The 26,210-nt window shown below is 38.3% G+C and overlaps 2 protein-coding genes across 7 annotated transcripts in view; one reads left to right on the top strand and one right to left on the bottom strand.

Moving 5' to 3' along the window:
- Nucleotides 1-26,210, bottom strand: part of USP32 (ubiquitin specific peptidase 32) — a 214,187-nt gene that overhangs the window by 38,139 nt on the left and 149,838 nt on the right. For all 6 annotated transcript variants that reach the window (XM_028109328.2, XM_028109329.2, XM_028109332.2 and 3 more), the window contains 4 exons: nucleotides 16,912-17,014; nucleotides 5,482-5,677; nucleotides 3,365-3,540; nucleotides 2,691-2,831 (listed from right to left, as the gene is read on the bottom strand). In XM_028109328.2, coding sequence (XP_027965129.1) covers nucleotides 2,691-2,831; nucleotides 3,365-3,540; nucleotides 5,482-5,677; nucleotides 16,912-17,014 — 616 coding nt within the window. The remainder of the gene's footprint in view (nucleotides 1-2,690; nucleotides 2,832-3,364; nucleotides 3,541-5,481; nucleotides 5,678-16,911; nucleotides 17,015-26,210) is intronic.
- LOC148163475 (heterogeneous nuclear ribonucleoprotein A1-like) lies at nucleotides 21,149-22,113 on the top strand. The gene has a single exon (XM_088028354.1). The coding sequence runs from the start codon at nucleotides 21,151-21,153 to the stop codon at nucleotides 22,111-22,113; it is 963 nt and encodes a 320-aa protein (XP_087884480.1). The 5' UTR covers nucleotides 21,149-21,150.

Here is a 26,210-nt window from a genome sequence, read left to right as displayed (position 1 = left end):
CATAAAATCCTACATAATCTTTAACAGTCCAAGTGATCAGGTTTTATTTTATTTCCTTCTGCCCTAGTAACCAATGTCTTCTGCAATAGAGCATTTTTCAGTATCAAGAGGGGGCAGTAAAGAACCAAATGAAAACAATGCTACAAACCAAACAATTAGGACTTTTTCTTAAAAGTATTCTGCATATTCTGATATGCTACAGTATGGCACTTGAAAAGTTCCATTCGGGAGCTTTTTCAAATCCTACTTAAATGATAAGCAGTAAAAGGGCTCTCCCTGGTATTCTCCTCTAAGACTGCTGGACGAAGTCTGTCCACTTCTAGACAGGTACTAATAGCTACAAAGCCAACCATAATTTCTTATGATTTCAGTTTAATATGATTTGAGGCAAGATTAATAATTCAGTATCGGTAGTTGTCAGGCTACATAAAAACATACCTTTGGCAGAATTTGAACTGATAATGAAGTAGTTTTTATAATATGCATCTTGTTTGCCAAGATAAATGATTTTGTGAAAAATTACAAATTAACAAATTCTTATGCACAAACATACAAAAACACATATTTATTTACATTTTAATTATTCTTGTCTTTGAATTTGTTAACTTCAGTGGCAACTGGCAAACAATAGATGCAATTCCGTGTGCAAGAATTTGCCTTAAAGAGATCACACATTTGGAAAAAACCCTGAGATCAAGACCTGAGCTGAGATCAAGAGTTGGATGCTTAACCGACTGAGCTACCCAGACACCCCAAAGATATTTTTAAATAAGTAGTATGACTTATGTAAGTATGAAGGTGAAAGCATTCACTTTTAACCTTGCTATGGCAATACATTTAGTATTCTCTACCTGAAAACACCATTTTATTTTATTGTCCTTTTTTTAAAAAGATTTTATTTATTCATTTGAGACACAGAGATACAGAGGGAGAGAGAGAACATGAGCAGGGGGAGAGGCAGAGGGAGAAGGAGAAGCAGGCTCCCATCTAGCAGGGAGCCCAATGTGGGGCTCAATCCCAGGACCCCGGGATCATGACCTGAGCCGAAGGCAGACGCTTAACCATCTGAGCCACCCAGGCGCCCTGAAAATACCATTTTAAATGTTTTTTGCAGCATTTTTTCCTGAAATCAGGCAAATGTGTCATATTTAGAGATGAAAAAAATTCTATCAAGCTAGCAAATGCAGCTTTGATCTAGTAAAATTATTTTAATATTTGTCTGGCATCAATGTAAAAAACATACCTTGTGTGAGGCTCTGAAGATGACGATGATGATGCTATTAGCAACTGTCAGCATTTGCTGACCACTTACTATAAATCAGATGCTGTGCTAATTGTATGTATTATTTAATTATCAAAACAACTCTAATGAAGTAGATACGGTCATGTTCATTTTAGAGAAGAGGAAGAAACTAAGGTTTAGAGATTGGGACACTGGTAATCCAAATCTAGGCAGGCTCTAAAACATCAAACTATACATATGTCAAACACAATTATCACAATGTTTTCCCAGATATAGAATATAAAGATAAAGCTGGAAAGTCCCAGAAATTAAGTGACTAACTGAAGGACTACCCCACCTCCCAATAAATAAAGTATATGTATGTTTATGTATCTATGTACATTCGTATTTGTATGTATCTTCTAGGAGTTCTGATGCCAAATACAGTAGGAACCTTTTGGAGCCAACAAACACAAAGCCCAAATTCCTGTTTCCGACTTAAACACAATTTTTAATAAACATAATTATTAGTCAAAGTCAACATCAAAATTATAGACTAAGGCTTTACAGCAGACTTCTTCCTCTCTTTGGAAGTGATCTAAGTTACTGTATCTCATTTATGCAAACTTTTCTGGTGTAAGAAATTTCAATCTGGGACATTATATGAGGGAGAGTGTTTCTTGATCTACAAAAAGAACCTTCTTACGAAGTATTTTACTGCATTGACAACACAAAGAGTATTCAGGGTATGAATCCTAAGCCCAACAGTATAATGGTATAGTTAACTCGCTAATATTGTGATATTATATACTTCAAGTCTTTTAAATTACTTTAGAGCATTTTATTTATGCTCTCAATGACTCATCCTAGTAATGGCAACAATCAGAATTCACTTGCCTTGGATTCCTGTTATCACCCTGTTATGATCATTTTTGTGTCCTTCCCTCAAAAAGACAAAACACAAAAATCCACCAACAACTATGGGATGAACCAATCCCTAAATGGATGCCTGTGTGGTTAATAAAGATAACAGTCTCAGAAGTAATCATTGCACCACTTCCCCTATATTCACTGAACTTTTCAGCACCGGCTCTCAGACTTCTGCTCCAGCCTAAGCCCTACATTATCCTAAAGTCTGCGTTTATATGGATGACTTATTTAATAGCCTAGCCTCACAATCCCTTGACTTTATTTAGTCCAGTGACTACTCCCTCCGCTCCAGGTAAGCCACCCACTCCCACAGGCACATCATTGTAGAGCTGGTACTAATACAGTGCTCGGTGAATGTATGAATAAATGAATGAATAAATGTAAAGAAATCTCAATTTTGTTCAGCTAATTTACAGGTACTGAGTACTCTGTTGCCATTAGTAAGAACTAATTTGTGGATAGTGAGATTCATATAGAAAAGTAATGGAAGACCCAACCAGGACTGTTCCTTTCATAAAGCACCACTGGTTATACTTACAGGTCTGGGTAGAGCCAGATTTGCTCCATACCAGTGATAAAGCGCTCTCCACACAGGTTCTGGGACCATTTCATAATCTCTTCCATGGATCAGCTGTGGCGTTCGTTTTAATCGTCCTCCTTCTAGTGTTAATGATGTAGCCTTAGAAAGAACGGAATACAAATGTTGATATTTAATATTTTTAGTATTATAGTCTCGTGTTTTAACAAAATCTAGACACAGGAGAACAAACACATATGTCACTATTCAGTTTCATGTTATCGGAAAGTAATTTTCTAAACGAGATTTTTATTTTTAACTTTCGAAATAAATTATTTAAGAAAGAGAACTCAAGGCAAATCATTTGAAAAATCACTAGAGCATTTGGAAATGAGACTGGCTTAGAAATTATTATTTTGGAAAAAAATTCCACATACACATAAAACTACATTTTCAAAGTAGCTGTCCTAATAAGTAAGAATATTTCTAAGGATTACTACACTGCTTCTACGCAATTACTAAATCATAAAATATCCTCACAGAAATATACTGTGCAGAGATTTCCATCTCCAACAGGTTAATTTAATGAACCATGAATGTACGAATGTCATGCTATACATTAAAACCTCTAGAATGAAATTTATTTGCCACTTTTTTGAAAGAGAATTGTTTTACATAGATGTCGTATCACCTACCTTTACAGGTTCTTGAGTTACTAGTGGCTGGTTATCAATAGCCCCTGGTTTCTGAGGATTGAGATGCAACAAAATATTCCCATTGGCTCCTAGCAAACACTGGTTATTATTGTCAGACGTGTTATGCTGTCGGGCAAAGCACATATCTGCCCCCGGTGTGGCAGAATACAGAAAGCCTGTAAGGGAAAAGAGGATGGAATCTCTTTATTTTTAGTTATTATACATAAATAGGCTTGAAGATATGAACTCAATGTCCATGTATTAGATTAATGCTATTTTTCTGTTGGCATGTCAGTACAGTATAAGATTTTGATAACTCTGCAGAAGATAGGAAATACAGACGTCATCCTTCTGGACAATACCTACCGTAACACTAGGTGGAAGAAAAGCTTTAAAAACTGTTACCAAATGAGGCGCCTGACTGGTGCAGTCGGTTAAGTGTCCGACTCTTCATTTCAGCTCAGGTCATGATCTCAGGGTTGTAAGATCCAGCCCCACGTCTGGCTCCACGCTCAGCTCAGCGTGGAGTCTGCTTGGGATTCTTTCTTTCCCTCTCCCCCTGGCCCTGGTCCCCCTCAACCCCATTCACATGCTCTCTTTCTAAAATAAATAAATACAAATCTAAAAAAACAAACAAAAAACCCCCCAAAAAACCAACAGTTACCAAATGAACATTTGGCCAGCATCCTAAAATATCTAATAATTCACAAGAATTATACATCCTCTGATAGAAAAGGAAGAGGTATGGTCAAATACCTGGGATCTCACACAGTCACCCTTAATTCTTTTTTTTCACCTGTAAACACATTCCAAATGTTCTTAGTAGATTGGTCATAAGAAGTCTCTAAACCAAAGGGAAGGAGCTAAAACAAGAACTGTAACAGAAGAGTGCCAGAGAGGAGGGAACTTCCCTAATAAATTTATTTCAAAGGAAGGCATGCCAGGTTACAATAGAAAAATGCACACAGAAAAATGATTAATGATGACTTAAGAGTTGTGAACCTCAATGGTATTTTAAGCTTTTTCAACTCTGAACTACAGACTAACCATTCTAGCCATCAACTGAGTAAACATTCTAGCCATCAGTCACTTTAAACCTTTTGTCTGCGGCACTGCTCAGCCTATGGGTAGCACAGGTCAGGGTAAGCACGTATCAAAAAGGACCTTAGAGAGGGTTAAAAATAATCTTGGTGTTAAAGCTCATCAGAGACAGAACTTCTAGGACTGCTGAATGATCGCTGTAATGTCAGATGGGGAACAAGAAGGAGTAGATTCTACAAAGAACTTTGTAGAGAGGATGCTAGATCTGTCCAATTTGCCAGATCTCAAAGATGAAATAACAACAGAGTAAGGTTGAGAGCACTGCCACTGTTATCAGCAGAAGGATCAGCTCAACTCAACTATGCCACAAACATCAAAGTATTTTCCCCAAATGTGTAGAAACATTGAGTTTTAGTGTTTTTTTAGTTTTTAGTTTTAGTCCTACCAAAGACTGTAGGGGATTATGGGAAGCATTATGACTTTTTCTCAATAGTTTAACAAAATAATCCCCCAATTCCAGCCTGAAATGTCTGTAGAATCTGATATGAGGGTGCATTTAATCCAATGAAGGCAGAGAGTGTCTCGGAGATGGAATTTTAGATTTTCTCAAAAACGGTCTTTTCTCAAAAATTGTCTTTCCAAATTATTGACAAAATAATAGCAATACAGAAAGAAGTAGCTTTAATCAATGAAAACAGTGAAAATATTTTCTTTTTTCTTCTTCCTTTTTTTTTTTTTTTACAAATGAACTTACTTATTTTAAGGAGGTCCATGCCCCACATGGGCCTTGAACCACAACCCTGAGATCAATAGTTGCATGCTCTACTGACTGAGCCAGCCAGGCGCCCCAACAGTGAACATATTTTCAAATTGAGAGATTAATGAAGTAGAATATAGAAGAGTTTCTCTTTGTAAAGCTACTAATGTATTCAGGAATTTTATAATTGACCATTTCATTGAAAACTTATTTCTGTGAATAGAAACCTGATTATATCCTACGAAGCACATTTCTGACAAAGTATACTCCTTTAAGACATGACCCTCAATAAACTTTATGGGAAACAAGCCATACTTACCACTGCCAGCAGTTTCTGAGGCTTCAGATGCAGAAGAAATGTTGTCTGAAAATTTCTCTTCTGTGGTATTCACGTAAGTGAGGCTGCCTCCTCCGATTCTATCTTCACTCTGCTCTATACAATGTACTGCTGTTCCAAATGAGTATTTTCCTCCATTCAGAACAGATGATGGCTCAATTACAACAGGGCTGGCATCCTAAAAATCACGAAGTAAGAGATTAAAAGGTACAATTTAATAATCCAAGAACTAAGCAGCCTTCAAAAATGAATCCCCAAATTACCTATTGCTTCTAATCCTCCTGTAGTTAGCTACTGCCAATTAAGAACTTTTTTTTTAAGATTTTATTTATTTTTTGACAGAGAGAGACAGTGAGAGAGGGAACACAAGCAGGGGCAGTGGGAGAGGGAGAAGCGGGCTTCCCACTGAGCAGGCAGCCCAATGCTGGGCTCGATCCAGGACCCTGGGATCATGACCTGAGCTGAAGGCAGACGCTTAATGACTGAGCCACCTAGGTACCCCAATTAAGAACATTTTAATGTATAACTAAATTTTAGTTTTTTCCAAGGGGAAGAGTGTGTATAAATAAAATTGGTAACGCAGACTGGGAACACATACTGCAAAGGACTCTGACAGAAAGTGAGTGAGTGATGTACGTATGTATGTGTTTATTTAATTTTTTTAAAAAATCTTTTTTTAATCTTTTAAGATTTTATTAATTTGACAGAGAGGCAGAGAGACAGCACAAATAGGCAAAGCAGCAGGCAGAGGGAGAGGGAGAAGCAGGCTCCCAGATGAGCAGGGAGCCCCGTGCGGGGCTCCATCCCAGCACTCTGGGATCACGACCCAAGCTGAAGGCAGACACTCAACTGACTGAGCCATCCAGGCATCCCTGTTTATTTATTTTTTAAAGATTTATTTATTTATTATTGCAGAGGGAAGCAGGGGGTGGGGGTAGGGAGGGGAGGAACAGAAGGAGAGGGAGAGAGAATCCCCAGCAGACTACCTGCCAAGTGCGGAGCCCAACATGGGTCTCGACCTCCTGACCCTGAGATCACGACCTGAGCCAAAATCAACAGTCAGACACTCAACCGAGCCACCCAGGTGCCCCTGTTTATTTATTATGTTTTAAAGTAAGCTCTACATCCAATGTGGACCTTAAAAGCATGACCCTGAGATCAAGAGTCGCATGTTCTACCGATTGAGCCAGCCAGCCAGCAGCCCAGGTGCCCCGAACACAAGGTAATTTAGGCTTTATTCTGTTGAAAACTGAAAATCATGGAAGGTTTTTTCTTATATTAAAAAATTAAATAATATTTATTCTTTTTATTATTACAGATTATATTGTCACTGTAGGAAATATAGAAAAATATCACAAATATGCCAAATGACCCCATCATTTAGCATTAACTACAGTTGATATTTTGATGTTTCCTTTATTTTTTTGTGACTGAAAACATACACGTACATGTAAAAAATAGTGTGCAGTATATAGTTGGAATTAAGGGCAGCTTTCTGACTTACCAGCTATGTGAACTTTCACAATAATTTTTTTTAAGTAGGCTCCACACCCAGCATGGAGCCCAACACAGGACTTGATTGAACACACTACTCTGAGATCAAGACCTGAGCTGAGATCAAGAGTCAGATACTTAACTGACTCTTGAGCCACCCAGGAGCCCCCACAATAAGTAAATTTCTAAGCCTCAGTTTCTTCATGGGTAGAAATCAGGATAATATTAGTATCTACCTCAGAGTTACTGTGAAGATTTCATGAGCAACATATGTAAAGTGCCTCGCATTTAGTAAATGTGAACTATCATTCTGGTTGCTATAAAACAGGTATTACATTTTATTTTTTAATTTTTATTTTTTATAGTTTTTCTTTTTTTTTAAGATTTTATTTATTTATTTATGAGAGACAGAGAGAGGGAGAGAGAGAGAGAGAGAGAGGCAGAGGGAGAAGCAGGCTCCCAAGGAGCAGGGAGCCCGATGCAGGACTCGATCCCAGGACTCCAGGACCATGACCTGAGCCAAAGGCAGACACTTAACCATCTGAGCCACCCAGGCACCCAGGTATTACATTTGAAACACAGCATATAGTTTTTCTTTCACTTAGCTTATTTTCACAGGATTTTTCTGTGAGAGGCTTTCAAACGGAACAGTATAATCCATTTTTTACTTCAAAAAGTACTCTACAGAAAGGACTAGAGGCAGAAATGGAAAACTGAGACACAAGTTAGAGGTATCCTGTAATGGGGCGCCTGGGTGGCTCAATCGGTTAAGCATCCAACTCTTGATTTCAGCTCAGGTCATGATCTCGGGGTTGTGGGATCAGGCCCTGTGTCAGGCTCCTTGCTCAGCAGGGAGTCTACTTGAGATTCGCTCTCACTCTCCCTCTGCCTCTCCCTTCCCTGCGAGGTCTCTTCTCTCTAAAATAAATATAAATAATTTTTTTTTAAAAAAATAAAGTGTTAAAAAAAAAGTGGCTCCTATAATAATTCAAGGCAAGAGATGATAAGGTACTAATCCATAAAGCTAGATCCAGAAATAAGTAGATGGAGAGAAGAACATGGATTAAGGATATGTAGGAGGTGAAAAAATTTGACAACTAATTGTGTATGAAAGAGGAGCAAAGATAACTCCAGGTAGAACCTGAGGTGCTGGTGTAGATGATTAGATGGGAGTTGGCACCTTTATAAGATAAAGTATATGAGTTAATGGGATCATTTGGGGAATGAGCTTATTTTGGGATATTCTTGTTTGAGTTACCTGGACACTTGAGTCTTGTGGTCAGGACAGAAAAAGAGGCAGAATATAAAAATTTGAAGCTCAAGAGCCTTCCTGAAGAATAAGAACATGGTGTATGTAGAATAAGGAGAGAACAAAATTTACAAAATAGGCAATGTAAGAATCCGGAAGGTCACTGAATCTGATGATGGAAGAAAAATCAGGAGTACAGTACCAGAAGCAGAGACTATTAGCACAGAATTATTTTCTACTAAGTTTAGTGATAGAAAAACAGAACGATAAGATTCTGAGAACATTTATCTATGAATGTTTTTAGAAGATCAGGATATTTGTAACTGACAGGGTAAAGAGAAAGACTAAAGGGATTTACCAGTGAAACAAGGTCCCACAGGCATCTGAGGAGATTTGCAATAGCATGGGGAGAAGAACTCAAGTTGCATTCAGTAAACACTGACATGCATTTTATGGAGAAAACTGATTACTGGAGGCACTGCTTATAAAGCAAATGACCCAACCCAAGAAAAATATCCAATTTAAAAGACGAACTCCAAGTAACAGCATAGCAATTGCACAGTGGGGGCTTTAGTTTCTTTTAATGCAATTAGAGCATCCCTAATTTTAGCGCAGAGAGACACTGGATCAACATTTTATTAGATGCTTTCTCCTCTCTTATCTATAAGCCAGGTGAATACTATCAATCTGTAGATCCTTCAGAAGACAGCTCCGAAGAAATTTCAGTGCCTTTAACTGAAAGAGTGGCAAGAAGAATGAGAATAAAACCTAGGTCCCTTTCTACAGACCAACTGACTTTTGGGATTAAATTTTTTAAAATATCAAGTGTTAAAACTTCAATTCAGAAGCATATGGATTCTTTATAACAGATCCTAATGTTGGCATCTTCTGTCAATAAGTTTCCTAAAGTATGGGAAAGGTACCAGATTATTCTGGGTATTAAATAACCTAGTTCACAGTGAAAAAGTTAGTCCCTATCAATTCTCTCTCAATCCTCTAATTACTTCAAGGAAAGGGTCCCCATTTGGTACTAATGTGCTAATCTTTTTTTTTAATGTGCTAATCTAATACTTGATCTGCTAATGAACACTTGATCATTTCTCTTTTTAACAGAGAACAGATCTTAATACTAGTCTTCAAAGGGCAATACTATTTAGCTGGAATTTGATATTTTCACTGAATTTATTTTTATTTTGACCTTCTATTTCTGGAGTGTGACACTGATTTTTTATTTAAGATACTGATATAAAGTTTATTTTAAAAATACATTTATTTACATAAAAATGATAAAGTAATTTAAATAAACATATTAAGCAAATAATTTTATGGGCATTATATGGCAAAATATGATGGCCATAGTACACAAATGACTAAAAACTGGGAATCTACATTAAATATGAATTTTGGGCATTAGGATTTATTCTTTTCTTAAGTAAGCTCTATGCCCAACATGGGGCTTGAACTCATGACCCGGAGAGCAACAGTTGCATGCTCTACCAACTGAACCAGCTAGGCGCCCCCATCAGTATTTTAAATTAGACTATGCACCAAAGAAATCAAAATTGTATGGACAACAGAACAAAAATAACCTATGGCTAAAGAAGCTGAAATGTAAATTAGGCTTGAGTAATTTATATTATTAATCCTATGTTTGGCCTTCAGTGTGTGGATTTCATGGCAATTTCTTAAAGATAATATTGATTGTCTCACAGCTTTTCTGATGTCGAGTCCATACCAACGAAAATGGATTCAATTTAAATTAAGTTTCAAAAGAAATTTTCAGTAAACAAGATGACTTATTTATATTAATTCAATCTTTTTTTTTCAATTATGCTTTCTGATTTATTTGGTCTGGAGCGGAACAGAGGCATTTCTTTTCTTCCTTTTTTTGTAAAGGCCTTTATGTGATCGATCCTATTACGCAGTCAAAATTGATTACCACTGCCCTAGTGAGGATGTGTTTTCATAACGTGCTCCAAACGCTGAGAGTATAGTAGTAACTGATTTCTTACTGAATGTACTACTTGCTCTGGAACTTGCTTTTTAAAAAGCTTCAGATTTTAATGAACCTTTGGGTCATTTGCTTCTTTCCTATAAAGATGGAGTAAAACTAATAAGATAGCCATTTTGAAAGAATAACTTGAAAAATTAAAGTCTTCTAGCAGGTCACTTCATTATCCTACAGGAAAATCACTTTATTTCTGCTACAAGTGTTCTTGAACTTAAATGATGTCCACATAACTATCATGTGGACTTGACAGGCAACTCTTTTTAGAATTTATATTCAATTCTCTATTCCATTCAAGTTTGTTTATGTACTATAAGATACTTTTAAAAAATATGTATTAATAAATTTTGAGGAAGATTGGGTCTCCTTTAATTCCACTTGAGTAAAAAATTTCTTCAAGCTTTCCTCTGAGTTTGACATTTTTTTATTATTTAAAAAAATTTTTTTATTAACATATAATGTATTATTTGTTTCAGGGGTACACGTCTGTGATTCACCAGTCTTACACAGTTCACAGCGCTCACCATAGTAGATACCCTCTCCAATATCCATCACCAGCCACCCCATCCCTCCTACCCCCCTGCACTCCAGCAACCCTCAGTTTGTTTCCTGAGATTGAGTCTCTTATGTATACCACATCTTCTTTATCCATTCATCCGTCGATGGACATCTTGGCTCTTTCCATAGTTTGACTACTGTGGACATTGTTGCTATAAACATCGGGGTGCACGTACCCCTTCAGATCCCTACATTTGTACCTTTGGGGTAAATACCCAGAAGTACAATTGCTGGGTTGTATGGTAGCGCTATTTTCAACTTTTTGAGGATCAGAGAAAGACATGTATCATACGATCTCACTGATATGAGGAATTCTTAATCTCAGGAAACAAACTGAGGGTTGCTGGAGTGGGGGGGGGAGGGATGGGGTGGCTGGGTGACAGACACTGGGGAGGGTATGTGCTATGGTGAACGCTGTGAATTGTGTAAGACTGTTGAATCACAGACCTGTACCTCTGAAACAAATAATACATTATATGTTAAAAAAAAAAAAAAAAGAAGATAGCAGGAAGGGAAAAATTAAGGGGGGGAAATCGGAGGGAGAGACGAACCATGAGAGACTATGGACTCTGAGAAACAAACTGAGGGTTCTAGAGGGGAGGAGGGTGGGGGGATGGATTAGCCTGGTGATGGGTATTAAAGAGGGCACGTTCTGCATGGAGCACTGGGTGTTATACGCAAACAATGAATCATGGAACACTACGTCAAAAACTAATGATGTATGGTGATTAACATAACATAATAAAATTTAAAAAAAAAGAAAGAATGTAAAAAAAAAAGAGTCTCTTATAGTCTGTCTCTCTCTCTGGTTTCCTCTTGTTTCATTTTTGTGAGTTTGACATTTAACAGAATTTCAAAGAGAAATATTTGGAATTGTATTTAAAATTTTTTTTAAAGATTTATTTATTTATTTGAGAGAGAGAAAGAGAGAGAGCTGCACAAGTGGGGGAGGGGGAAAGGGGCAGAGGGAGAGGGAGAAGCAGACTCCCAGCTGAGCAGGGAGCCCAACTCAGGGCTCGGTCCCAGGACCCCAGATTATGACCTGAGCTGAGGGCAGACACTTAAAATTGACTGGCCCAGGCTTTGGAAATCTTATATATAGCTTATATTTCTAAAGAAAATTTACATGAAACCATTCTTATTTCTTTTCTGAACAGATAAGTCCTTAGGATGAAATCTACAGATATCATTGGTAAGAAAACGGGGTGATAAAAATATTACCAGGCATTAAATCTGTTAGAGTTTTACAATAATTCAGCAACAGAATAATTGTAATAGCTTATCAGAGACTGCAATCTTTCATCAGTGACTGCACACCATACCATATACTTTTAACATGGCGCAGTGAATGATACCCTTTTTAGATAGAGAATAAAGGCTTTTCTTCACTTATTTTCCAATGTTCCAACTATAGTGGTCTATCTTCTCACTGTCTGGCTTGCTTTTGTATTCTAGGAATCTATTGCTCTCAGTGTTGGGCACTCTCTGAAACTGTCACCATCACTCAGGTTCTTTCTTCTTCCCCCTTCTCTGCCCTATTTTTCAGATCATTGCTTCCACCCTTGGCTTTTAGTGAAATTGTCAACATTTTCAGTTGACTAATCTTATGACTACTTTCCTTTTACATGTTTGTGGATGGTCACATACATAGCCACTGGCTCTGAGTGTTATTTCCCGTTGCTCCAAGAAATTTTCCCCTTAAATGTCAAAGGGTCTTGTTTTGTTTTTACTGACTTCTGGTTCTGGAACTATTAGCAACTATCCTGTGTTTTCAGAAGATAGGTCTCTAGGTAGGTCAAGTTTCACCAATGGTGAAAAATTTCCTCCTTCTCTGAGTCAATGATTTCTAAAAGTGCTATGTGGCACTTTAATATAAGATAATTCTATTTTGAGCATGTCATGATTTCTTTTGAGTTGTATCAGTGGTTAATGATGTTCCAAAATAAGGGTCAGGATTCACTTTCTTCTCTATCAGTGATGATGCTACTTTTTTCTATACATATGAATATTACAAGTATTAATGAACTTAAACAACTACTAGTTATGCCAATTTTACATTTCATTAGTCTGCAATGCTGGTTTTTGAAAAATGGAAGATAGTATGGAGTAATGGAAAAAGTACTAAGGTAGGAGTCAAGAGACCTGAACTCTAGAAATCTAGATCAGGTAATAAAGTAATTGCCTAATACAACTCTGTGCAATTACAAAACCTAAAGGGCCCTTTAGAGGCTTTGTTTGCAAATTTAGAAAAGTGCTTAAAGTGCTTTCTAACTCCAAAGTCACATAACAACCAATAATACATAATAAACAGTAAAATCTGTAATTGAGTAGTAAGAGCTGCTCCCTCAGTTCTCAAACAGGAGGGAAGACAACAATATATACTACAATGATGACAAACAGAAAAGATTTCATCATTTCTCCCCATTTACATTTGTACAAAAGGAGATTTCACATCGTAGAAAAAACTTCGGCTCATCAAAGGAACAGATCTCATAAGCAGATCAAATATTCAAACTCAAGTCAATCATTCATATCTGAGGCAAACCACTTCTGAGAAAGGACTGCTTATTTTTCCTGCTCCCTTAGTCTCTATTTAGGCATGCTACTGTCTGAAAGATACAGTCTGCCCTCATAGACAATTACTAATTCACATAAGCAAATATGCCATTTTATGAAAAGACATTAACTAAAGCTAACTTATATCTTATTAGGTGGGCAGACTAAGCCCAGAGGAAATTATCCAACACATTAAAAACACCGATTTATTTTTCTTAAATAAAGCATTTGCCAAAATTGCCATATATACTGAAAAGGCAAATGTAAATCACTAATTACTACTGCTACTGCTTTGCTAAAACCACTGCTAGTATTACTACCATTACTTCCTTTAACTTTACATAGGGTCCTACTTGCCAGGCATGGGGCTAAGTGCTTCACATATGTTAATTCATTTAATTCTTTGTAACAACCCTACTGAAATAGGTATCATTATTAACCCTGTTGTTTGTATGAGGAAACTGAGGCAGAGAAAGGCTAAGTAACTTGTTCAAGGTCATACCACAAGTAGCAGGACCAGGACTCTAACACAGGGAGTACAAGCTCACTACTATTATCCTATACTGTTTTCTCAGACTATTAGCTAATACTTATTAAGTACTTACTATGTGCCAGACACTGTTCTAAGACGCTTAGCATGTATCGACTCCTCTAATCTTCATAACCTCCTGTGATGGAGGTAACTGTTCTTTTTTTTTTTTTGCAAAACCTGTGTAACTTTATTTAGCCCGGTGTTTTCCAAGCCTGGTGGATCACGGAACCTTCTAATACCTCGTGGGACAGTGTTCCACGGGACACCACAGTTTGGGAATGCTATGGGCAAAGGCTGCAGGGGAGCCTCTGAAAGTAGAGGAAGGGTCTGGCCCAGGTAAGCCACAGCAAGATTCCAGTGCCAGAGGGGGAAGGAGGGAGGCGGCTGCAAAGCCCAGGGCGAGGGACCCCATAACTGAAGGGAAGGGTGCACATGAGAGACCCACGGTGGGGAGACAAAGAGGACCAGAGTGCTGTTTGGATGTGGAGGGGAGAGAAAAGGAGGCAGAGGTGACCCTGAGAATTCACATTTCGGGAGGCAGCAGGAAGGGGGCAAGGATTGGGGGGCATCCCTCACTTCCACACCACCCACTCTCTGCCCGCTCGCCCCATCGCTCTTCCCCAACCGTGTGACCGAGGTGAGTCTCGGCCCCGTGGCTTCCCCCCCCCAGGAGGAGCCTGGAGAGAGAAGGGTGGGAACAGCCACGTCATGGGGACGAGCAGCCCCCAGGAGGCCGGAGACGTGCTGCCCCCGCTACGCACAGATCGTGTAGTTGTAAAATCGACAGCAGACGTCCAGGGCCTCTCGGTGGACCTCTGGGCTGGGGCTCTGGAAGGCCCCGCAGCAGCACTGGTACACCTCGAAGTTGCTGCCGTCCATGGTTGTGTTCAGGAAGGTTGTGCAGTTGACCGCAGCCCCCCGGGGCACATAGAGGATCCCTGCCACGCAGGCATTCACCAGCGACACACAGGTCCCAGTGCAGAGCACCCGCAGCACTATCTGGGAGAAGTCGCTCTTCCGCTGGGGGGCCATGGAGGTCAGTCCTCCCAGCATGATCCCAATGGAACTGAAGTTGGCAAATCCACAGAGGGCAAACGTCGTGAGGATTTCTGCTCTGACCTTGGAGGTAACTGTTCTTAATCTCATTTTACAGACAAGGCCCAGGATGTCACTTTTTTAAAAAGTGATTTGCATTTTTTTTTAAAGATTTTATTTATTTGAGAGCGAGAGAGCATGAGCAGGGCGGGGGGGGGGGGAGAGAGAGAGAGAGAGAGAGAGAGAGAGAGAGAGAAGCAGGACTCGCTGAACTGGGAGCCTACATGGGGCTTGATCCCAGGACCCCAGTGAAATCAAGAGTCAGACGCTTAACTGACTGAGCCACCTAGATGCCCCCAGCCAGTTTCATTTTAAAGTAACTTTAAAGTCTGCATTTGACAGACACATACTAGACAATAACACAGAATGCCACAGTGGAGAGAATATGATACTTAAGTGCAGACTTCCCCCTCCACATCTCTCCCTTACCACCCTCCACTAATTCTTTTAATGCAAGAAGGGTTATGGCAGGCAAGAGCAAATCAGGTTTGTGTTCTTGGCAGTGCACTTCTGTTTATAAGGGATGAGCTGTGAAGAACAAGACCTCTACCGTGTTCCTACAGGAAACAAAAAGTAATACTTCAAAACACAAAATGAGGTTACACTTTGCATCTGCAGACAGTAAAATATTAATAACCATTCATTCTAAGGCCAATCTAAGAACATAAAGGACAGAAAGCATTTCAAAATAGAGTGGGATGCTTTACCCCAATGTTTTCATTTTCTACTTAACAATCACCATCATTATCATGTACCTATACAAGGTTTGAAGTCATTTGCCTACTTGTTTACTCCTTCAACAACACTGATTAATATATTTTGTATGTGAAAACACAATATTAAACTCTGAAAAATAGAAAAAGAACCAGGCAGAATTATGAAGTCAATAACATAAACAGTCTACCAATATTCTGATAAATAAACAATGACCGAAAAAGACACATAGAAAAACAATATAAATTGGGTGCCTGGGTGGCTCAGTCATTAAACGTCTGCCTTCTGCTCAGGTCATCATCCCGGGGTCCTGGGATCGAGCCCCACATCGGGCTCCCTGCTCAGCAGGAAGCCTGCTTCTCCCTCTCCTACTCCCCCTGCTTGTGCTCCCTCTCTCACTGTGTCTCTCTCTGTCAAATAAATAAATAAAATCTTAAAAAAAGAAAAGAAAAAATATAAATTAAATAATCAGGTTAGTGATCATTTGGTAAGTAACAAGGAGTCTACATTAATCAACTGGCTCTCCAAATATGGAGAAATTTGATTCCTGGCATTACTCTGAGTCTTTTAATTCTGAAGAAAAATCCATTCTGTTTTAAGTAAGATGAGAATATTCACTAATGAGAATTTCTCTTTGAATTCTTTATTTAGAACAATGGCAGATTATCATTTAGAAATTGAGTTCTAATTTAAGTTCTGAAATTAACTTTTTTAAACAGAAAATCAATACTTCTTACCCAAGGGTCTTCAACATTTTGATGAAAAAGGTGAACAAATGAAGGATAATGTAACTGATGTGGTTGAGATACCATTGGCTTAAAAGTCAGTGCTTAGGTTTGATCCCAGAACTTCCACCCTGTATTTAGGTTACCTTTCATGTCAGCCTCAGGTTCATCACAGGTAAAATGAGTTCATACCACCTTCCTCCCAGAGATACTGTGAGGATTAACTGAGATATGTAAGGTGCATATGCAAGCACCCCCATGTCCATTATTACCTTCCTCACAGAGTTGTTGCAAGGGAGGAAATTTATGTGGAAGTTTAAGCACAGGGCTTAGTCCATAGAAGTATCACACAGGTATTCATTTCTTCCCCCTTCCAATCCTTATCTACATTGAAGCATTTTATTCCTGGCCAGTAGTCACACAAAGTCTGATAGAGTTGAAAATTCTATGAAATATGTAGATAAAGGGGAATCATACTCACATATTTGACATATTCTTTCCACTGCTGCCACCACTGCATGGAGATGATAAACCAATTGTGTCCTGGTTGCAGACCATACCTGCTCTCTCGTTCTAACCATCCTCTGCACATACAAAAGAAATTCAGTACATCAAATGGTATATGAAACGGATGATCACACACACATCCAGAAGTTATCATTAGAAATTCTTACAAAGTAAAAACATGACACAGATATACTCGGGAGACTGCCATAGTTTCAATTAGTGAAACACTGATAAGTCAATTTTAGGAGTCTTAACACCACTATCAAGCTTCATACCTGATGTTTTAAAAAATATTTTTATTGAGGAATAATTTACATAACATAAAATTTACCTGAATTAAGAGTATAACTCAATGATTGTGGTAAATTTATAGACATGTGCAACTATCACCACAATCCAACAATCCAATTCTAGAACATTTCCATTACCCCCAACAGCTATCCTGTGTCCACTTTTAGTCAATTCATGTTACCACCCTCAGCCCAGGAAATCACTAGTCTATTTTCTGTCTCTTACAAATTTCCCTTTTCTGAACATTTCATATAAATGGAATAATAGAACACATGGTCTTTTACATCTGGCCTCTTTGACTTACCATGTTTTTGAGGTTCACCTACGTTGTAGCAGATATCATTACTTTGTGCTTTGTAATTCCATTCCAAATACTATTTTTTTATTTTATTTATTTATTTATTTTTAAAAAGATTTTATTTATTTGAGAGAGAGAATGAGAGAGAGAGCACATGAGAGGGGGGAAGGGCAGAGGGAGAAGCAGACTCCCTGCTGAGCAGGGAGCCCGATGTGGGACTCGATCCTGGATCCTGGGACTCCAGGATCATGACCTGAGCTGAAGGCAGTCACTTAACCAACTGAGCCACCCAGGTGCCCCCCAAATATTATTTTTTAAAAAGATTTATTTACAGAGAGAGAGCGAGAGTGAGCACGAGTGTGGGGGAGGGGCAGAGGGAGAGGTATAGAGAGAATCTCAAGCAGACTCCCCACTGAGCACATAGCCTGACACAGGGCTCAATCCCAGGACCCTGAGATCATGACCTGAGCCAAAATCAAGAGTTGCCCGGCCGCTTAACTGACTGAGCCAAATACTATTTATAATGCATCCCACAGGTAGGTATATACCACATTTTGTTTATCCATCTAACATCTGATATTTTGAAATTGGCAAGCTATTCTCCAAAGTGGCCGCACCATTTAACATTTTCATCAGTAATGTATAATGGTTCTAGTTTTTTCATATTCTTGGCAATGCTTGTTACTATCTTTTCTATCATAAAGGTTTAAGTGGGTGTGAAGTGGCATCACATCGTGATTTTAAAGTCTGTTTTTACGAAGGAGAAATTCATAACATAAGGTGGTGGTTGCATATTTTGAATGTACTAATGCCATTGAATTGTATGCTTTAAAATAGTCACTTCTATGCTATGTGTATTTCTCCAAAACATTCTCATACATCCCAACTGAGTAGTTACACATTAGGTGGTTATTTCCTATTACTACCTTCCCCGAGTCTTTGATAATCACCATTCTTTCTGTATCTATTCATTTACCTATTCTGGATATTTCATATAAATGGAATCATTCAATGTGACCTTCCATTATTTGGGTTCTCTCATTTGTAAGGTTCATCCATGTTGTTGCATGCACAAATACATGTACCATTCCTTCGTAAGGCTGAATAATTTTCCATAGTATGTATATATGACATTTTGTTTATCCATTCATCCACTGATGGCTATTTGGACTGTTTCCACTTACTGGCTAATGTGTATTGTGTTGCTATGAACATTTGTGTACCAACATTGGAGCTCCTGTTTTCAACTGTTTGGGGTATATATCTAGAAGTGGAATTGCCAGGTTACATGGTAGTTGAGGAACTACCAATTTTTTTGCACAGCAGTTACACCATTTTACATTTCCACCAGCGATGTATCAGTGCCCCAATTTCTCCATATCCTCACAGAATTTATTGTCCATTTAAAAAATTATAAACATCCTAGTAAATGCAAAGTAGAATCATTGTGGTTTTCAGAGTTGCATTTCCTTAATGACTAATGATTTTGAGCAACTTTTTATGTGCTTGATGACCATCTGTATGTCATCTCTGGAGAAATGTGTTTTCAAGTCCCTTGCCCAGTTTTTAGTTTTCTTTTTGTCGGTGAGCTGCAGGAGTTCTGTATATATTCTGGTTACTTGACCTCTGGCAGATCTATGACTTACAAATATTATCTCCCATTTTGTAGGCTGTCTTTTTACTTTCTTGACAACGTCCTTTGATAAAAAGAAGTTTTAAATTTTAATGAGTCAAATTTATCTATTTTTTCTTTGGTTGCTTATGCTTTTAGTGTCACATACAAGAATTCAACTTAAAAGCCAAATCACTCTTGAAAAAATATTCTTCCCAGATATAGAATAGAAGTACCGTAGTGCTTTTCTGGATTCCAAGATTTCTGATGAGAAACCTGCTGTTAATCTTATTGAGAATCTACTGTATGTGTAGCTTTTCTCTTGCTTTTAAGATTTACTCTGTCCCGGGTGCCTGGGTGGCTCAGTCGGTTAAGCGACTGCCCTCGGCTCAGGTCATGATCCTGGAGTCCCGGGATCGAGTCCCGCATTGGGCTCCCTGCTCGGCAGGGAGTCTGCCTCTCCCTCTGACCTTCTTCCCTCTCATGCTCTCTCTCTACCATTCTCTCTCTCTCTCAATAAATAAATAAATAAATAAATAAAACTTTAAAAAAAAAAAGATTTACTCTGTCCCTAGGCTTCTGACCATCTGATTATAATGTGTCTTGGTGTGAGTCACTTAAGAGTTTTATCCTTCTTGGAGTTCAATGAGCTTTTGAATGTTTAGTTAACATCTTTTGTCAAATTTGGGGAGTTTGGGGCCATTATTTCTTCAAATATTCTGCCACTTTCCCTCCTCTCCTTTCTGGGATTCCTATCATGTGTATGCCGATATGGCTGCTGCTATTTCATAGGTCTAGTGAGCTCTGTTCATTTCCCTTCGTTCTTTTTTCTATTTCTCAGTCTCAATAGCTTCAACTGACCTATCTTTATTTTAACTTCTCTCAGCCAGGCTTTGGGTTCTCAGTGTAAAAAAACAAAAACATTCCTAACTTGCAGGCTGTATAAATCAGGCATTGGACCAAAGTTAGCCAACGGGCCATAATCCGTGGCTTAACAATATTGCAGGTGTACCTGAATATGTACTCTGCTGTTGTTGGTTGGTGTCGTCCTGCTGCATGCACATGTATTTACAATTTTTATATCTTCCTGATGAATTAAAACTTTTATCATTATAAAATGTCTGCCTGTAATAATAATTCTTTGCCTAAAAAGCCATTTTTTCCTAATGTCGGTACATCCACTCCAGCTCTCTTATGGTTACTATGTGCCTGGTTATATCTATTTCATCATTTTACTTTCAACCTATTTGTGTCTTTGAATGTCAAGTATTTGGATTAAAAATATCAGTCTATATTTATTTATTTTTAAAGATTTTATTTATTTATTTGACAGAGAGAGACACAACGAGAGAGGGAACACAAGCAGAGGGACTGGTAGAGGGAGAAGGAGGCTTCCCACGGAGCAGGGAACCCGATGTGGGGCTCGATCCCACGACCCTGGGATCATGACCTGAGCCGAAGGCAGACGCTTAACGACTGAGCCACCCAGGCACCCCAAAAATATCAGTCTATCTTTAGCTTCTGATAATTGTTTAATCCATTTATATTTAAGGTAATTATTAATATGGATTTGTGCCTACCATTTTATTACTTGTTTCCTACTCATCTCAAGTATTTTTATTTGTTTTTCTATTCCTCCTTTACTTCCTTTTGTGTTAAGTAGATTGTTTCCTACTATATCATTTTAATTATTTTTCTAAAGAAACTGTATTTGGGATTATTTTCTTACTGGTTGCTCTAGAGGTACAAAATAAAGCTTAACAGATGCTACTTCAGATTAATACTAATTTATTCCAGTAAATTATAGAAGCTGCTCAAATATAGTTCTACTTCCTATTCTTTTGGTTGTATTATCATCATCATGCATATGACATCTTTTTAAGCTGTAAGAACAACATAGCTTTCAAATTATTGTCTCATGATTTTGTATTTTATTAATTAAAAGGATGAAACAGGCTGCCCGTGGACGCCGCAGAGTAAGCATTGTTAAAGTCTCCCCTCCCACCACCGTCATGTCTAAGTCAGAGTCTCCCAAAGAGCCTGAACAGCTGAGGAAGCTCTTCATCGGAGGTTTGAGCTTTGAAACAACCAATGAGAGTCTGAGGAGCCATTTTGAGCAATGGGGAACGCTTACGGACTGTGTGGTAATGAGAGATCCAAACACCAAGCGCTCCAGAGGCTTTGGGTTTGTCACGTATGCCACTGTGGAGGAGGTGGATGCAGCCATGAACGCAAGGCCACACAAGGTGGATGGAAGAGTTGTGGAACCAAAGAGGGCTGTCTCAAGACAAGATTCTCAAAGACCTGGTGCCCACTTAACTGTGAAAAAGATTTTTGTTGGTGGCATTAAAGAAGACACTGAAGAACATCATCTAAGAGATTATTTTGAACAGTATGGGAAAGTTGAAGTGATCGAGATCATGACTGACCCAGGCAGTGGCAAAAAGAGAGGTTTTGCTTTTGTAACATTTGATGACCATGACTCTGTAGACAAGATTGTCATTCAAAAATACCACACTGCGAATGGCCACAACTGTGCAGTAAGGAAAGCCCTATCTAAGCAAGAGATGGCTAGTGCTTCATCCAGCCAAAGAGGTCAAAGTGGTTCTGGAAACTTTGGTGGTGGTCGTGGAGGTGGTTTTGGTGGGAATGACAACTTTGGTCGTGGAGGGAACTTCAGTGGTCGAGGTGGCTTTGGTGGCAGTCGAGGTGGTGGTGGATATGGTGGCAGTGGGGATGGCTGTAACGGATTTGGTAATGATGGAAGCAACTCTGGAGGTGGCAGAAGCTATAATAGTTTTGGCAATTACAACAATCGATCCTCAAATTTTGGACCCAGGAAAGGAGGAAATTTTGGAGGCAGAAGCTCTGGCCCCTATGGTGGTGGAGGCCAATACTTTGCCAAACCACGAAACCAAGGTGGCTGTGGTGGTTCCAGGAGCAGCAGTAGCTATTGCAGTGGCAGGAGGTTTTAAGTGCTGCCAGGAAACAAAGCTTAGCAGGAGAGGAGAGCCAGAGAAGTGACAGGGAAGCTACAGGTTACAAGAGATTTGTGAACTCAGCCAAGCACAGTGGTGGCAGGGCCTAGCTGCTACAGAGAAGACATGTTTTAGACAATACTCATGTGTATGGGCAAAAAACTCGAGGACTGTATTTGTGACTAATTGTACAACAGGTTATTTTAGTTTCTGTTCTGTGGAAAGTGTAAAGCATTCCAACAAAGGGTTTTAATGTAGATTTTTTTTTTTTTTGCACCCATGCTGTTGACTGCTAAATGTAATAGTCTGATCATGACGCTGAATAAATGTGTCTTTAAAAAAAAAAAGGATGAAACAGAAAAACATTTATACTGTCTTAAGTATGTAATTATGTTTACTGGTGCTCTATATTTCTTTGTGTAGTTCAAATTATTGTTTGGGGTCACTTTGTTTTAGCATGAAGAAGTTCTTTCAGTATTTTCAGTATTTTAATCCTTTAGTATTTAAGTGTTTACTAGCAACAGTGTTTATATGGGAATATTTTCAAATTACCTAAATTTCTGAAGGATAGTTCTGCCTGATAAAGAATTCTGGGTTGACAGTTTTTCCCCCTTCAGCACTTTGAATGTCATCCCACTGCCTACCGACCTCCATCATTTCTATAAAAAAATGGTCAGCCGTTAATCTTATTGGGGTTGCCTTCTACAGAACGAGTAATCTTTCTCTTCCTACTATTAGGATCTTTTCTTTGTAGCTTTGAACAGTTTGTGATATGTTTAGATGTGGATCTCTGTTTTTAACCTCCTTGCAGTTCGTTGAGCTTCTTGGATTAACAAATTAAAGCAATTTTAGGAGGTTTGGCCATTATTTCATCAAATATTTTTTTCTGCTCCTTTCTCTCCTTTTGGGAATTCCATTATGTGTGTATTGATATAGTTGTCTCTGGTGTTCCACATATCTCAGGTTCTGTTCATTTTTATTTATTTTCTCTGTTCTTTGTATTGGACAAATCTATTTAATTATATTCTATTTTGCTGGTTATTTCTCTGCAGCTCCAATCTGTTGCTGAGTCACTGGGGTGAATTTTCATTTATTATAATTTTCAACTCCAGAATTTCCATTTAGATCACTTTCAAAATTTCTGTTGATATTTTATATTTGATTAGTTACTGTCATCATACTTTCCTTTAATTCTTTAAAACAAAGCTTCCATTAGCAGTGAAAGCATTTACAATACTGCTTTGAAGGCTTTGTGTCCTAAGTCAATCTGGGGCTACCTCTATCAATGAGTGTCCCCACCACCACCACAGGTCACATTTTCCTATTTTGTTGCATGTTTCATCATCTTCTGTTACTGAGAACTGGACATATTTGATAATATATTTCGCCAATTCTGTTTTCTGATACTACCTGTGTGTTTTGCCTTGTGACTTCCTGGACTAATTCTATAAAGTGTTTCCCCTGCAGTGTGAGGCTGTTTAGTTTTCTTCATTATTGGCTTCCTCGAGGAGAGCATAACTTACTGGTCAGCCAATGACTGGTGAGGGGCTGTGCTGAAACATCTTGAGCCAGTGACACTTGCACCTTTTTCTTGATGTATCAGTTCAGTTTGGGAAATGATGCAAAGTTCAGGCAGGTTACAAAATTTCCTAGGTTTTTATTTTCTGCATGTGCAAGGCCTTACATTCAATCAGGAATTAATAGATAGCTAAGACCCTCTTTGGTTTCTGCTGAGCTTGTGCATAGCCTTGTATATATGAGCAGCCTTCCAGATCATTTGGGATATGGGGAAGTTTATCAATACATACTATGGTTGTCTTGTTCTCTGGATCTCTTTGTTAAACTTTTGACTGGTCTCTCAGTTTGTTGCTTTCCTTAACCAGTATCTCAACCCCAAGCTAATGATATTCCTTGACTATTTGCCACCATGATCACTGTTTGTTACAATTCTCTTAGGCAGGCATTCATCCCTGCTCTATTCCAAATCAAGTCAGCCCTGTCATCCCTGCCTTGGTAAAACTATCATGTTGGGTAGGAGGGAATGGGATTAGCCCTAGGTAAAATTACTATGGATTCCCATTATTCTTATCAAGGTTTAGTGGTTTTTCTTGAATAAATGCTTCTCAACTTGTTGAATACCTATGGTCAGTTTCCAGAATCCTGAAATAGTTGGCTGACAATTTTGTACAGTGCTATATTTTGTCCAGTTGCTTTTGAGGGAAAGGATTTGCTGAGATCCTCACTCAGCCACTGCAGAAATCATGATACTAATTTTGAAACAAATTACTGACCCTTTATGTTAGAGACAAATATTTCTTTCACCTCGTTGCTTATTTACCAACCTGATTCATCTTTTAAAAATTATCCTAAAAATTCAAATGAATTTTTAGAAGTGAAAATGGAGGTAAAATAAAACAAAACTCAAAAATCACAAACGAAATTAATCAGTTTGGAATCTAGAATTTAAATTTCAGATTTATTTAAAAATAAGGAATACAGGGGTGCCTGGGTGACTCAGTCGTTAAGCGTCTGCCTTCGGCTCAGGTCATGATCCCAGGGTCCTGGGATTGAGCCCCGCATCGGGCTCCCTGCTCAGCAGGAAACCTGCTTCTCCCTCTCCCACTCCCCCTGCTTGTGTTCCCTCTCTCGTTGTGTCTCTCTCTGTCAAATAAATAAATAAAATCTTTAAAAAATTAAAAATTAAAAAATAAAAATAAGGAATACAGAAAGCAGATCATTTGATTTCAATGATGAATAAAGTTCTAGACTTGATTCTATCACTTCCATGCAATTTTGGTAAGTTCCTCAACTTTTGTGAATCTCAGTTTCCTCTTTTATAAAATGGGATGGTGACACTAATTTAATGCAGTTATTTTAAGGAACAGATGAAATAATGCAAGTAGAACAAAGTTCCATAAAAACATGAGATTATGCCAACATTATATTTTTAAATAGGGATGCTATAAGCATCTGCAAAATAATTAAGCCAAGAAATATATACACTGTGCTATATAGGCTCCCTGCTCGGCGGGGAGTCTGCTTCTCCCTCTGACCCTATCCCCTCTCATGTGCTCTCTCTCTCTCATTCTCTCTCTCAAATAAATAAAATCTTTAAAAAAAAAAGTTAAAAAAAATAGCATTCCTTTAAAAAAATTTTTTTTAAATATTTTATTTATTTATTTGTCAGAGAGCGAGACAGAGAGAGAGAGAAAGAGCACAAGCAGGGGGAGTAGCAGGCAGAGGGAGAAGCAAGCCCCCTGCTGAGCAAGAAGCCCAAAGCGGGACTTGATCCCAGCACCCTGGGATCATGACCTGAGCCGAAGGCAGATGCTTAACCGACTGAGCCACCCAGGCATCCCTTCTTTTTTTTTTAAATCAACATTTCTTTTTTTTAAGTTTTTATTTTAATACCAGTTAGTTAACATACAGTGTTACGTTAGTTTCAGGTGTACAATATAGTGATTCAACAATTCCATACATCACCCAGTGCTTATCTCAGTAGCATTCTTAGTATCTATGGTAAGTCATGCTGACTTCAGAAGATATTAGTATGTGATGAAATCAGACTGCAATATTCTAAGAAAAAAAAAAGCTACTGCAGCTACATAAAAGCCTTTCAGTATTTCTTTACAATTTCTCATTTGTATACTTAAATATTTTTTAAAATGTTATTTTATGATAGCTAAAAATCAGAAAAAAAATCAAGACAACATTGTCAACATAGGAATATTATAAACAAGAATGAGTCTTCTGAGCATGAAAATTAAAAAGACTACATGAGACAAGTTTTTTTATGAAAACAATATTTTAAAAAATGGATTTTGCTTAACATTCTTTAAAAAAATAACTGTTTTTTATTTTTTTAATTTTTATTTATTTTTTTTAAAGATTTTATTTATTTATTTATGAGAGACAGAGAGAGAGAGAGAGAGAGAGAGAGAGAGAGAGGCAGGGGGAGAAGCAGGCTCCCCGCCGAGCAGGGAGCCCGATGCGGGGCTTGATCCCAGGACCCTGGGACCATGACCTGAGCCGAAGGCAGTCGCTTAACGACTGAGCCCCCCAGGCGCCCCTGTTTCGGTAAACTCTTTTATCAA

This window comes from Eumetopias jubatus, unplaced genomic scaffold (assembly GCF_037043125.1).
Source record: "Eumetopias jubatus isolate StellerSeaLion01/CBP00866 unplaced genomic scaffold, mEumJub1_p1.0 scaffold_10, whole genome shotgun sequence".
NCBI lineage: Eukaryota > Metazoa > Chordata > Mammalia > Carnivora > Otariidae > Eumetopias > Eumetopias jubatus.
This window is presented reverse-complemented; position numbering and strand designations above follow the sequence as displayed.

What these genes read in the sequence shown, in the direction of transcription:
- LOC148163475 (XM_088028354.1), top strand. Translation starts at nt 21,151, where the DNA reads ATGTCTAAGTCAGAGTCTCCCAAAGAGCCTGAACAGCTGAGGAAGCTC.